General features: G+C 40.0%; 2 protein-coding genes across 6 annotated transcripts in view; one reads left to right on the top strand and one right to left on the bottom strand.

Annotated features, from left to right (window-relative positions):
* ZRANB1 (zinc finger RANBP2-type containing 1) overlaps positions 1–10,146 on the top strand; it is a 67,602-nt gene extending 57,456 nt beyond the window's left edge. For 3 of the 4 annotated variants that reach the window (XM_012807786.1, XM_023515603.1, XM_023515604.1), the window contains exons 7-10: positions 2,883–3,003; positions 4,357–4,486; positions 4,699–4,928; positions 6,177–7,762. In XM_012807786.1, the coding sequence (XP_012663240.1) occupies positions 2,883–3,003; positions 4,357–4,486; positions 4,699–4,928; positions 6,177–6,395 (700 nt within the window). In that variant the 3' untranslated portion in view covers positions 6,396–7,762. Of the gene's footprint in view, positions 1–2,882; positions 3,004–4,356; positions 4,487–4,698; positions 4,929–6,176 lie in introns of all 4 variants that reach the window. The other variant, XM_012807787.2, reaches the window with a different exon arrangement.
* Positions 9,528–14,754, bottom strand: part of CTBP2 (C-terminal binding protein 2) — a 106,013-nt gene continuing 100,786 nt past the window's right edge. Inside the window, exons 7-10 of one of the 2 annotated variants that reach the window (XM_012807785.2) lie at positions 14,505–14,635; positions 13,547–13,674; positions 12,988–13,105; positions 9,528–10,885 (exon numbers count right to left, since the gene is read on the bottom strand). In XM_012807785.2, coding sequence (XP_012663239.1) covers positions 10,705–10,885; positions 12,988–13,105; positions 13,547–13,674; positions 14,505–14,635 — 558 coding nt within the window. In that variant the 3' untranslated portion in view covers positions 9,528–10,704. The remainder of the gene's footprint in view (positions 10,886–12,987; positions 13,106–13,546; positions 13,675–14,504; positions 14,636–14,754) is intronic. The other variant, XM_003794070.3, reaches the window with a different exon arrangement.

The following is a 14,754-nucleotide window of genomic DNA, read 5'->3' as shown; positions in this document are numbered from 1 at the left end:
TTTACAGAATTGTGTAGCTGTCACTGCAACAGAATTATAGAACATTTTTATCACCCCCCCAAAAAGAAATCTTACTTTCTTTAGTCCCTCCCACTTCCCATCCCCAGATAACTAATCTTTCTGTATCTGTACATATGTCTTTTCTGGACATTTTACATAAATGGTATCATAAAATATGTAGTCTTTTGTGACTGGCTGCTTTGACTTGCATAAAATTTTAAAGACTTGCCTATGCTGTGCATATATCAGTACTTTGCTCCTTTTTATTACTGTTTAATAATTCCATTATATGGCTGCATGCCACATTTTGTTGACGTACTTAAATCCATTGGTGGATATTGGGTTGTTTCTACTTTTTGGCTGTTACAAACCTAGATAATGCAACTGTGATCATTCCTGTACAAGTCTCGGTGGGATAGTGTTTTAGCTTCTCTTTTGTAGGAGTAAAAATGGGTCATAAAGTAAATCTATGCTTAACATTATAAGAAACTGCCTAACTGTATTCCACAGTGTCTGTAGCATTTTATATTTGTCAGCAGTGTGTAAAGATCCCACTTTTGTCACGTTTTCATCAACACTTACTATTTATCTTTTTTATTGTAGCCATTCTCATGCATGTAGTGTCTCATTGTGGTTTTGATTACATTTCCCTAATAACTGATGATATTGAGCATCTTTTCAAGCATTTACTGGTCATTTATGTATCTTACTGGGTTTAAAATCTTCCCACATTTTTTGCTGTATTTTAGAGGGGATTGTCTTGTTACTGAGTTGCAGGTATTCTTTACGTATGAAGTCCCTCATGGATAATGATTTGCATTTATTATCCTCCGTTCTGTGGCTTTTTACTTACATTAACAATGTCTGATGACGTGTAAGTCTTTAATTTGATGGAGTCCAGCTAATCAATACTTTATTACTTGTAGTTTTGCTGTTGTATCTGAAGAAATCTTTGTCTAGCCCAAGATCACATAGATTTGTATCTAAGAATTTCATAGTTTTAACTTTTATATCTATGATCCATGTTGAGTGAATTTTCATTTAAGGTGTAAAGTTTTAAATTGATCTTTTTGCATGTGGATATCCAGTTGTCCCAGTACTGTTTATTGAAAAGATAGTTTTTTCCCCATTCTGTTGCCTGTGCAGTTTTGTTGAAAATAAGTTGACCATTAGAAAGGTTGGTTTATGGGCTCTCAGTATTTTTTCATTGATGCATATTTTTATCCTTATGTCAATATCAGACTATCTAGATGTTTGTAGTTTTGTAATAAGTTTTGAAATCAGCAGTGTAAATCATCCAACTTTGCATTTCTTTTTCAAGAGTGTTTGGCTATTGTGGGTCCTTTGAATTTCCATATAAGTTTTAGGATCCAGCTTTTCAGTTTTTGTAAAAATGATAGCTGGGATTTTGATTGGGATTGCATTGAATCTGTAGATAATTTGGTGAGGGAAGAAATATTCTCAATTGGACGATTCTGAGTCTTCCAATCTATGAACATGGAATTGATTTTTGAATATGAAGTCAAACTTATAGTCCTATACCATTTTGTTGTATGTTGCTTAATTTGGTTTGCTTGTTAATAAGCCAGCTATTTTCACAGTTTAGGTCTCAATGTGGTAGGGGTGACTATTTGAACATGTTTATGTTGAAAGTATATTTTATTGAACTCCCTTGTTCAGTAATCTTCTTGAAGAGTTTTAAGGGAAGTCAACATTTTTGGCTGACTTAGCTCACTGTTTCATTCGTAAAGTGATTATAGGCACTAACCAACAAATTCCTAATTGCATAAATTTTTCTGTATGTTAACAGTTTGTCTTTGGTGATATTTCTCTTTGCACTTTCAAAGCATATTTCATCATTGGTGCTAAAACATCCAGATACATTTGTGTATATCTTAGCTATTGAAAAGAACATCTGTATTTTAAAAACATTATATGGGGCCAGCACCCTACTCCTTGAGCCACAGGCACCACCCAACGTTTTGCCTTTTTTTTTAAAAATGTTTTTTTAATCAACTAAGATTTAAACCTCTAGAACATTAAGTTCTAGCCTTTTAAAAAATATAAAATACATTAATTTACTTTCTAATGGAGTACTCCATTAAATTATAGGAAAGGTATTTATGACATCAAACATTTAACTTTTCTATGCTGGAGCTTTCAACAGTACAGATTATTTTGCCTTTTATTTCTTTTACCTAGAATTCCAATGCTTAAAAAAGAAAGGGAATGTTACAAAAATGTTTGTCTTCACTTCAGAGGTCTTGGCTGGCTTGTTTTATTAAGATAGTAAATCACAATTCTCAGCATATTTCTGAATTTATTTAATTTTATATTTGATGTAAAGAAAAATAGTTTGTTTTTAGCAATTCAGTTTATATTTAAAGGGGTATTTAACTATAAGGAATTGTTTTTTGTAGTTGCAGTGATTTTTTTTTTTTTTTTTTGGTTTCTGGGTTATCAGATGATTGTCAGAAATAATCTTATGTATGGAAAGAAAGGAAGTGATCTCAATATTCTTTTGAACACATGGGGTATATAGGGATCAAGTAGTGATACACTGATGGAGAAATGTAGTGTCTTTCTGTATATCCAACATCTCAGATGGCTGTTTTCAATGTTATTTTGTTTGTAAATCAGTAGTAGACATTGAAAGTGAAGTTTGATGACAGTTTCGTGGGTGGTGAATCAGATTCTGGCTGAAGATGTTAAAAGGTATCTGATAGCAGAATGGGAAGCATTTTTAATTTGGAAAATATTTTGCAAACCAGGTAAAATTAATAAAATTATTCATCTGTTCACATAGGCTGGTTAAAGACTATATCAAATAAATGATCAGGACATTAAATGTACTCTCTATAGGCTATTTCTTTTGTTTTTAGGTTTTACACACGCTGGAAAGATTGGGAATCCTGGTATTCTCAGAGCTTTGGTTTACATTTTTCCTTGAGAGAGGAGCAGTGGCAAGAAGACTGGGCATTTATACTCTCACTTGCTAGTCAGGTAAGAATGCTTCAAACCTTGTTGCTTCTGAGAAGCTGTAGATTCCTTGATTAGGGGAGCAAACCATATTGGAAACAACATAGAACAAAGAGACTGACTGCTTGCAGGTTCTATCACCACTACCTTTCATCAATACTGTGTATGTCCACAGCGTGTCTTTACTGCAGACCAGGGAGAGTACTGTTGTTTCTTGTATCAAGTGATAAAACCTGTCATAGTGAAAGTTGTCTCGTGACGATTGCTCTGCGTTCCTCCTATGTGCAGACGTTGGATGCCTAGTTTGCGTACCTACAGGTACGCCAGTCTGTGTCTGAGGTGGAAACTTCCATGATAACTACTGAAGTAGTATTTGCTGCTGCTGAGCCTTCAGGCCCTGAGAAGCACATAATCAATCTTCATGTTCTCCAGTGGTGAGACTGTATACATGACGTAGACAGAGGAAAAGTACAGTCTAGCTTACTCTAAAGTAATTACCATTGATAGGAATGGTTTCTAGTATTTGCCAGCATGATTTATTTTATAATGAAGCCTTCCCATAACAGAATTGTGTAGGATTGCCCCCTTAAGACCCTGGCTTTCATACCAGTTTAACGTGGTGAGGACATTCAGTGTACTAAACTGGTAGGTTGACCACCCAAGGGACTGTAACTGGTCAACATAAGAATTAAACCTACTGTACTGATATATGTACATGCAGTATGTGTCTAGTCCATGAAAATTAGATCAAATTAAGGAGGTGGAGGTTCCACTGTATATGTACAACAGACACCCCCTTTTCTTTCCAGAAAGCACCATAGTTCCTTTGAACTTTGGAAAGGAAATGTCTTTTGTCTTTGGGTAGGGTTCACAATAGCTGATTTACATCTGAGACAGATACATTGTGGCTGTGTGTTATTAGAATCATTGTAGTTGGAAGATAGGCCCATTTAGTATTAGCATGCAGGAGTTAGGTGATACCATCATTGAAGTTCATATGAAATAACAAGGCTCATCTTTTCACTTCTGGAGGACTTTACTGTAGGTATTATTTTCACAGATAACCAGCATATCATAAACATCCCTTGCTATCTGAATCTCTCATTTCTTAGAGTTAATGCTGAGGTTGGATAGCAAAGAGATATCTCAAAATATTTATGCACATTTATTTATCTGGCTTGTGTGTTTGGATAGTGAATGATACCTGTACATAGACTTTGTAGAGCAATCAAATGATTCTATAACTGGACATAATTAGTTTTTAGAAGTGGCTTGATAGTATGCTGAAGGTAGTACTGTTTTTTTATATGTTAGTTTTCCAAGAGTGCTAATAAACACTATAAAGTGAAATTGCTTTTTTGTTGTTGTTCTACACAGCCTGGAGCAAGTTTGGAACAGACACACATTTTTGTACTTGCACATATTCTTAGACGACCAATTATAGTTTATGGAGTAAAATACTATAAGAGTTTCCGGGGAGAAACTTTAGGATATACTCGGTTTCAAGGTAAGCTATTATTCAAGAGCGTTTTAGAAATCTCTTCTTTACTACTATGTGTATAATGTAGTTTACAGCCACATTCTTAAGTAAAACTATTAACTGAGAGCAAGATCAGAGAGTGGATCTTAGAAGTCGGGAAGCAGACAGAGGAGTGTGGAAAGGAGGCAGTGGGCTATTTTGACCTGGGACAATCAAGATTTTCTTCCCTCTTCATGCAGGTGTTTATTTGCCTTTATTGTGGGAACAGAGTTTTTGTTGGAAAAGTCCAATTGCTCTGGGTTATACAAGGGGCCACTTCTCTGCTTTGGTTGCTATGGAAAATGATGGCTATGGCAATCGAGGTGCTGGTGCTAACCTGAACACCGATGATGATGTCACTATCACGTTTTTGCCTCTGGTTGACAGTGAGAGGAAGTTACTCCATGTGCACTTTCTTTCTGCCCAGGAGGTAAGTGGTCTATGTCTCCAGTTACCTGGTAACTATCACATTCCTGAATGTGGTTGTAGTAATTGCTACTTTCTATAAATAAATAATAGTCATATTTTGAAATTTGCCTTTCCAAAATTGCTGGGTGGAGACACAGCAGACAGCTAAATCTAAAGTCCCTGCCCTCAGGTGATGATGGGCACCTAAGGAGAAAAAGTAAAGGTGGAGGTTATGATTTAAATAGGATGTAGGGAAAGGGGTCACTGTGACATGAGAAGAGAGGTCGTGGAAGGGGGGGGGGGCGGTGAGGTTCAGGCTTTGGCTTTTACTCTGGGTAAGCTGGGAGTGAACATTGACTGCTGGGTTGAGGCTGGACACGGAGCACAGTGGCAGGAGCAAGAAACCATTGGAGCACGTGAAACCATTGCAGAGGGAGGAAAACAGAGGGTGGGACCTGGTGGTGAGAATCTACCAAAGAACACTGTCAGAAGGCAAATATTCTTATAAAATTAATGGTCTTTTATTTAATGTACTAATAGTTATCACAAAACATTTATAATCACAACATTTAGAGGAAAAAAATTAAGAGACCATAACTTGTATAACTTTAATCTGTATATAATCTACCCAGTAAACTTACCTTGTCATGTGGTTGAAGCTGTGACTTTTTATGGCATTTTCTTTGCCAAGAGCAGATTAGAACATTTGTTACTACCTCCTAGGGCACTGGTTCTCAATCTTCCTAATGCCGCAACCCTTTAATACAGTTCTCATGGGTCGTGACCTACAGGTTGAGAACTGCTAACGTTCTTCCCTTGAGTCTTTTCTGATCATTTTCCCACTGATGTTTTTTTAAAATTTAAGCAGAACTGGGGAGGTTGAAACCATGTTAGACAGCTTGTTGCTTTGGCCTTTTCTTTAGTTATCATACCCGCTGTGGGTTTTAAATTCCTATTAAAAGTCTGATCTGTTAGTAGTGCCTGTGGCTCAGTGAGTAGGGTGCTGTCCCCATATACTGAGGGTGGCAGGTTTGAACCCAGCACTGGGCAAACTGCAACAAAAAAATAGCCGGGTGTTGCAGTGGGGGACTATATTCCCAGCTACTCGGGAGGCTGACGCCAGAGAATCACCTAAGCCCAGGAGCTGGAGGTTGCTGTGAGCTTTGACACCATGGCACTCTACCAAGGGCAATAATGTCTCTTTAAAAAAAAAAAAAAGTCTGATATTTTTCTGATTTTTTCTCCCTTTTCCTTCACACTCCTCTAAAAGCTAGGGAATGAAGAACAGCAAGAAAAACTGCTCAGGGAGTGGCTGGATTGCTGTGTGACTGAGGGGGGTGTTCTGGTTGCCATGCAGAAAAGCTCTAGGCGGCGGAATCACCCCCTGGTCACCCAAATGGTGGAAAAATGGCTTGACCGCTACCGACAGATCCGGCCTTGTACATCCCTGTCTGATGGAGAGGAAGATGAAGATGAAGAAGATGAATGAAAAAAATCAACAGCAGAAGACCAAGGCATTGGATCTGTGATGACCCCAAAGTGTGGTGCTCCAAGCAGAGTATGCAGCATGGAATGAACCAAAACTGGCAATGTCTGCTCGGAGATGTTTGCCTGATCCACACCAATGGAGACGGTGCATCTGATGCACGAGGAGACAGAGAACTTTGGTTGGACTTCAGTTTGTAAAAAACTAATTTTATTAAGACAGAACTTTTTTTCTTTCAAATTGTAAATCTGTCTATAAATGTAACGCATGTGGTTGTGTAAGAAATTGTGTAATAGGAAAAGTTGTACCAGCATCTTCATATTATTGAGAAATTTTTTTCCAGCATGGGCACTTACAAAAAGCACATGGCAGTGATTCTTTGTTCCTTTGAGATATTCTTTTTTCAGTAGAACCTGGCATTCTACTTTCACGTTAAAAGATTCATTTAACATTAAGTCTCAGAAATCTGGAAACGTTTTTGTATAAATTATCCACAGCAAAACATAAAAATAAATAAGCTTTTATTTTAAATAATTTAGTTCCTGTTGTGCCCAATGAAATAAAATCAAATCTTTGAGGAACAAAACTGTAAGAAAAGCTAAGAATTTTTTTATTGAGTGAACTTCATATAGACATCGGTTTCCTTGTTTGAAGAGGGTTTTGGTTTCTATTATTTTGTCTAGTTTTCTGATATATCCCTTTTCAGTATTTAGGTATTTGTTTGGAAGAGTACCCGACTCTGGGCAGTGGTCTGTTTAAGAGTAGTGAGTAGTCATTCCCCAGATGGGAAGGGAGCAGATCACGTCTCACTACACAATTGTGTGAAATTTGCTCACTTGGCCTCCACTGACAGTGTTCTGCCCACATTGCCACGCAGAGGGGCTTTGGGACCTTCCATCACCACCTCTGCTCTGAGCGAATCTTGTGAGGACGGCATGGCTTTGCTCAGGCAGACTGGGACTACCAGTTTAGTACAGGATAAAGATTTGAAAACTGCAATAAGGTGGTAAATGCATTGTATGATGAATTTTGCATGTTGGTTAATTGTAGCCATTATTATTATTTAAAGTTAAAACTACAGTCTTAGGCAGAATTTTTTTTTAAAAGTTAGTTGACCATTTCAGGTATACGTTGAGTACTGGGCAAAAAATTTCAGACTTAGTGTCCTGATAAGCACTTTCTTAACTATTGATAGGGCAGTGAATTTGGAAAGAAGCCCAATCTATATGGACACAGCAACACATGAATTTTTCCTTCCCTGTGAAGAAAAGGCTGTGAAAACCTTGTTTGCTTCTGGTTTTATGTTTAGTTATTGGAATGTCTGTAACCTCAAATTTGATGCCAGAATACTAAAAACAGACAAATACCCACTAGGTGTAATATCTTCAGTTCTTATCCCCTTCTCTGAACACTCAGTAAAAATTGTTCCCAGAAAAGAATTTTTGCTGCATGCTAAAAGTCGAAAATATTTTGTGGTATGATTCCACCACAAGTGAATTTTGATATAATGGTAAATGTTAATGTTCTAAGTGGTTAATGTTTTCTTTCATTTTGGTCAGTAGTTAATAATCATAGTTCTTAGAAGGCCACCATTCTGAATGCTGGGCATCATCTGTAGGAACTTTCTCCGTGGCTTGGGATCTGTAGGGGGCAGAGATCCTGTTCTCTAGATGCCTGTGAAGTAAAATCTGCCCTCTCAATTGAAGAAGCCAGAGAAATAGAGGGAGAACATCTGGTCACTGTAGTCAGCACTACAGTTGATGCTCAGAATTACAGGCTCAGTATTTAGTTTCTTCCTGTGTGTTGGTCTGGTGAGTGTCGTTTCCACCCAGTTCCCTCTTTATTTATTTATTTATTATCAGTGACCCTGACCGCATATAGTTTTGATAGGTACAGTATTCTTCCCTGTGGGAAAGAATGTATAGATGGTTCCATTTCCTAAGCTACAAACAGGAATGGGGCTTTAAATGGTTTTCATAGTAGATTGGCTGTTAAAGGCCAAATTTTTGGTAAATCATTGCTATATTAAGCTCTTGAACTATTAAACAGCCATAATTATCATCCCAAGATAGACTACACCATCCTTTGTTGAAGATTATACATGGCTGGGTGATAGGCATGAATGTCTTTTGATTGACTTAGTAATAACTGTATGGACTTTATGGTTGTTTTTCTGGGGTGAAGAGAGTGTGTGGTGTTTTTTGTTCTGACCTGTTTTTTCCTTGGAGTAAATTTATATATATACACATATATATATGATCATTTCCCAAAGACCGTTTGGGCAACCAAGATCTAATTAAACAAGACCCAGGTGGACCATGTATTCAGACCTGCCTTTTTATGTTTTTGACTCTTAGGTTCATCGTATCCCAGAATGAATATATGTGAAGGTTAAGATACCCCGTGTGTACTAAGCCTCCTTCCCACGCATAGTTCATGGTTATGAAGATATGTTAAATCACTCCTTTGCTGTCTGAAGTAATAGGTCAGTAAACTGTGTGCTCCATGGGAAGTTTTTTAATGTAAGTTTTCATGGCAGAGTTGGGATGGGACCAATACCTTAAAATAAGGGAGGAATTAAGGCCAGGCAGGCTGAATGCTTTAGGACACCATGGTTTCTTTTTAATAGGAAGAGAAGGGCCCAAAAGGAGTTTGATATTTGGAACTGCTGGACTTAACCGACAAAGGGTTTAATGGTATTTGAAAAGGAAGATCCATTAAATCAACATAAAGTTCTTAACCTATGGAAATGGCTGCTGTTAATTATTTTTCAATATTTTGTAAATATCACAATTGTTAGAGTCACTTTTCTTCCTTGAGCCAGCCAATTTTGCTTTGGGGGTAAATTAAAATCAAAACACAAGCACCTTTGTTTCTTGAATTGACCCACTTTTCATCTTAAGGATGAGATGATTTATAGTGACAGACTTGGACTTGTATGAAGTTTGATTTTCAATTAAACTATCACATGAGGTAATTGTCAGCTTTCTTGAGTCTGGTCATGGATTAGGCAGATACAACCCTGGAATAACAAGAGTTGGAAATTGGCTAATTGACAATGCAGCTGCCTTTAAACATCTCAAGTAGAGGACTTTTTACACTGGTGAGATGTATTTGAATTTCAGAACTTAACAGAAATTTTAATTACTTTTTATTGAAAACTGCACTGAATGCTAAATGTCCACCTTTACAATAAACAAATACAGTAACGGTAACTCACACTAAAACAAAACATACTTCTGATAGCCATTATTTTTCTGTTTGGGACAGTTTTAAAGTTTTTTTTTGTCACAAAAACAGGAATGTACCTATACAAAGGCTCAAAATAGGCCATCTTTTTAAACAAAAAGGCAATGATTCACAAAAGACTATGAATAGAACATGTAACTAGTTGAAGATACAAATCTAATAGGATTTGTTAAAATCAGTCACATCTAATACATCTGAAGTGTTCTTGTATAAAATATCACGTGAAGAAAAGAAGACTTTATCAATGTCTAAAAAAGTGGGTTTGTTCATAGACAATCTGACAAGTTACCATAAAAAGTGTTTCCTGAGACATAAGGAAATGCAACATTATTCTTCTTGAACACTTTTAGTTCAAGACTTTCCACTCAATAAAATAGCTGAGGATCTGAAACTGAGAAAATATATTTGAGTACAAACAGCTTGTGAAACTTAATACTTTTTTTTTTTTTTTTTGCATCATCAGGGTATTACTGAACTTACAGCCAACTTGCCCGCTCAGTATGCAGTTCAGGTGTGAGACACTTCTTTGTACAGGAGCCTGTACTCTTCAATCCTATGCGTGCAGATGTCTTAATACAGGCAAACAGTTTCTCCCCATTCTGTAGTTTTAATCTTCCTATTAGCAAAAAGAGGTAACCAGCCCCTGTAGACCGAAGGGACTAGAGTCACAGGATGGGGATTTTCCTCTTAATTTTTATTTTGATGTTTGGAACTCCTGATGCAACATTCTAGAGCAGGGTGCTTGGGACCTGCTGTGCCCAAGGGACTGATAAAGGAAAAAGCTCTATTTATTCTTTGTGATTTGATGCACAGATGAAAAACTTAACACACAATAACAGAAGTTGGTCGTTAATAAATCACGTCCTAGTCTTTCAGTGCTTCCGTAAGCAGACATCTTCAGTTTTCTAGCTCTTGTAGTTTTAACACTGCAACATCAATGATGCATATGTCCAAATTAGTTAAAAAGACCGTCAAATTCCTTTTTTCTTAGTTCATCTATTTCTCACTGTCTCTTGGTCCCAAGTTTATTTGAATGATTACCTTCCGGCATCGGCATCCTCTGCTATTGCTCATTGGGGTGCTCTCGATTGTCCCCGTGTTTTGTGGGCTGGTTAGGAGAGGGCGCTTGGGAAGGGTGTGCCACTGTAGGGAGGTTGTGAGTCACTGGGATGCCTCCAGGGATGATCCCTTCCATGGCTGCAGGCAGTCCTCCTGGAGCCACGCCCACGAGGCCTGGTGGGTATCTAGGGAGCACACACAATAGGGTCTAATAAGTCCACAGCAGAGCTGCCAAGTTCTTGGCTCTTCTTCCTCCTTTTCTAAAATTTATTTTTAACAATTTTTATGAGATAATTTGTCACCTTTGCTGCCCCCAAAGCAAGAAGAAATACTTAATATAAAACATCAGCAACTAATTCTTGAAAACAAAACAAAAAACACCGCCCCATCCTATCAGAATGCTTGTGACCAGGAAGATGTTAGCCCAGTACTAATTATGAAAGTGGATCCTGTACTGATTATAAAAACATACTTTGTACAAAGCAGACTCCCAAGTTTTCTGGTAGCTTTAGAAAGTGTTGGTGAGTTACACTGACAGTGATTTCCCAACAGATAGTAGGAAGAACCGCTAGAGTTTACTAAATGCTTCTGGTCCCTCTTTGCCCCAGTTCCTTTAAGTTCAAATCCTAACCCTCCAAAGTGATGGTATCAAGAGGTGGGGGCTTTGGAGGTGATCAGGCCAGGAGCTTTTAGTGCTCATATTAAAAAGGGCACTGGTCCTTTCTGCCATGTGAGGATACAGGGAGAACCAGGAGTCAGCTGCCTGGAAGACAGCCTGTACCCTATCTTGCTGTGGGGGCACCCTGACCTCACACTTCAGCCTCCACGACTGAGAAATTTCTACAGTTTATAAGCCACCCAGACTATATAGCACTCATGAAGTCAGTGGCTTCGCAGGCTGGTTGGTTTTGCACTCCTGTGGCACGAGATGGGATGGTGCACTGCCTGCTGACTCAGTGCCTACCTTCCTCAGAATGCCCAGACACAGGCTGCCTTTGTGCTGCAGGCATGCCAAGGTGCTGTGTGTGAGGACAATCTGCATTAGCCACCTACGGAACGTATGCTCCTTAGGCACAAACGGGACTCACTGTATTCACACGTACTTGTTAAGAGGCAGGTGCTTTAGGAGAAGTCTTACTTGCAACATTCTCAACTTTTTATAAATGAGCCAGAAAGGGCAGTTCTAACTGTGGAAGCCACCCTGCCCCAGCCCCTGGCCTGCCACTCTCTTAAGACCAGTCAACAAGCCCTAGGACCTCTCCAGAAGACTCTGCTGGATGGGGTCCCTTCAAACTGTGGCCTCTCGGAACACGTTCAATGGTCCAGGGGTCCTCAGAGCCTTAGACTCCCTGCAGGAAAAAGGTGGGCACCAGCATTAGTGGCAGGGAATGTGACACTGAGATGGGCCCCGGTGATGACATCAAAGTGGTTACCAGGGCAGAAAGGTGGGGCTTTATGACGTGAAGAAAATCACGCACAACCTGGATGCAATAGCATCGCTCCTTCAGAGTTTTGCTCCTGAAACTGTATGTAATCTCTGGGGGAACATGGGCAATGTTTGGAGACATTATTCAATGGATACGATTGGAAGTGGCAAGTGTAGGACAGGGCCACCAGGACAGAAACATCTGCCCCAAACATAAGTGTTGCTAAGAGTAGAAACTCCAGGTCGGAGTATGTGAACTTTGTAAAGAATTTCTTCTTGGGTTCAAGGCTGCAGCTTTTCTCCTTTAATGCACGAAGGGTCTGTTTATTTCCTGATCCCAGCACTAACAGTGGCACGAGAGTGGGGAAGAACCCTAGGAAATAACCACAAATGGAAACCAGTGCTCCCTTCAAGGAGTCCTGTCTCTACCTACCCCATTCTGCACTCCCTAGCATCTCCAGTCACACCTTTGTCATTCTTAATGTTGGACAAAGGTGTTATCCTTAGTTCACTGTATCATCAGGCTGAAAGCATCCCTTGGGCAGAAGATTCAACTTAGATGATAAAACAGGTCTTTCTTTCCTCTTGAAGATCTCATCTGTACCTTTTCAATTACCAGAAACCCTCTAGTTCACAATGCCTTCAGAAAGAAGGGCAGTTCCTAACCCCTGTGGCCAGTCACATCTGGTAACGATCCTGCCCCCTTATAGAGCAGAAATGTCTAGCTACCAGAATAACAGAAAGCATGTATACATGATTCCCAATGAGAAGGCTGAAAGGCTGTTTCTTTCGCACCCCTGTGTCCTTACCCCACCTGGGGAGGTGCTCAGAGGCAGAGACACACGCAATTCCTCTTCTCACCTGTATGTGGCACCATTGAGCTCGGGATGAATTGCTTGTTGGTCTATTACTGACCAAGTTGCTGACGTGACAAAGAATTCCTTGTTCACACAGTTTCGTAAGCTTTCTGGGATGCGACCTGGAGTAAGATGATTAAAATTTAATCACACTTTTAAATGTCACAGAGACTTCAATATTATTAGCAGATGTAGGGGGGGCAGGGACCTAAAATGTTAGTGTCGAGAGAAGTCTATAATGAATAGAGTGCTGGTCCTTTGATTTTCACAGAAGTTTCAATGTCCAAGGGCCCAGGCACCTGGGCGTTAGCTGGAGCCTCCTTCCTGTCTGTGTCTGGGGGCCTCCCTCCAGAGTGTACAATACTCACACTGGCTGGGCTAAAGGGAACTGGCTCCCTCTTAGAAATTTAGTTCAGGGCTTACAGAAACAGGGCCCAACTCATGAAACTTAACTTGATCCTAAAAATGAATTCTGTGTAAGAAGCAGGATTAGTGGTGGCTCCACGGTGGAGTTGAACTTTGCCCCTGGCATGCCAGGCTAGGGCTAACAGAAGGGGGCTCACCTGTGATTGCCCGGCGGATCTCCGTGGCAGCGGCCTCCCTCATCTCCAGTGAGGCCTGCTCACTGTACCAGGCCGTGTGGGGAGTACAGATGAGGTTTGGTGCATCCTTCAATGGACCCTGAGCAAAGCTAGATAAATGTGAAGAGTTAAATCCGTTCCCTACCCAGAGAGGCCATGTAGAATAGCATGGCCATGTAGAATAGCAGCCACATACACCTGAAGGTGGGGGTCATATTTCATAAGGTTGGGAATTTTTTTGAACCTAACTATCTAAACTCTTCTGTAAGAACAGTGTCACAGTGTCAGAGGATTGGCACCTGTAGCACAGTGGTTACAGCGCCAGCCACATGCACCAAGTTTGGCGGGTTCGAACCCAGCCCAGGCCAGCTAAACAACAATGACAATTGCAACAAAAAAATAGCTGGGCATTGTGGCAGGTGCCTGTTAAGTCCCAGCTACTTGGGAGGCTGAGGCAAGAGAATTGCTTAAGCCCAAGAGTTTGAGGTTGCTGTGAGCTGTGATGCTACAGCACTCTACCAAGGGTAACATGAGTGACAAGTCTGTCTCAAAAAAAAAAACAAACAAACAAAAAACCAAACCAAACCAAAACAAAAAAACAGTGTCAGGGATAATTGGATAAATGGGAAAAACAAAACCCACAAATTCTAGGCTTGTCTTCCTTTAACCAGAATGAACACTCCAGGGTAGAGATGTAAAATTTGTTTACAGACCAAAACGTCCACTATCATTTTTCTGATGACTTTTGGGGACCCACTGGCCTGTTTACAGTTACCAAGAATATAGCAGAGCCTGAGATGAACAGACTGTGAATGTTGTCTCCAGAGTTTCTCACCCCCCTAGGGACCTGTTTGGGAAACTGCTTCATTGTTAAAGGGCAGGGTCAGGTGTGGGATGGAGTCCTACAGGTGCTTGGCGTGTGGCATCTGCCCACACCTACCTAAAGGGCTCTGATTCGTGCACGTCGAGGGCCGCCCCTCGTATCCTGCCCTCCTTGAGGGCCTGGGCTAAGGCTTTCTCATCCACCAGGCCGCCACGGGCTGCATTCACGAGGAATGCTCCTTGCCTCATCTGGGGAAGGAAAGAAAAGCCAGTTACGTCAGTGCTGCCACTGAGTGAGCCTCCTGGTTGCTTAGTGTGTGTGTTGCATCTTCAGAAAGAGACTAGGAAGACTTGATGACAGGTGGCAG

The sequence above is a fragment of the Otolemur garnettii genome, unplaced genomic scaffold, assembly GCF_000181295.1.
Source record: "Otolemur garnettii isolate 467f Iridium unplaced genomic scaffold, OtoGar3 scaffold00075, whole genome shotgun sequence".
Classification (NCBI taxonomy): domain Eukaryota; kingdom Metazoa; phylum Chordata; class Mammalia; order Primates; family Galagidae; genus Otolemur; species Otolemur garnettii.
The sequence above is the reverse complement of the archived record's forward strand: the minus strand, read 5'-3'. Positions and strand labels throughout refer to the sequence as shown.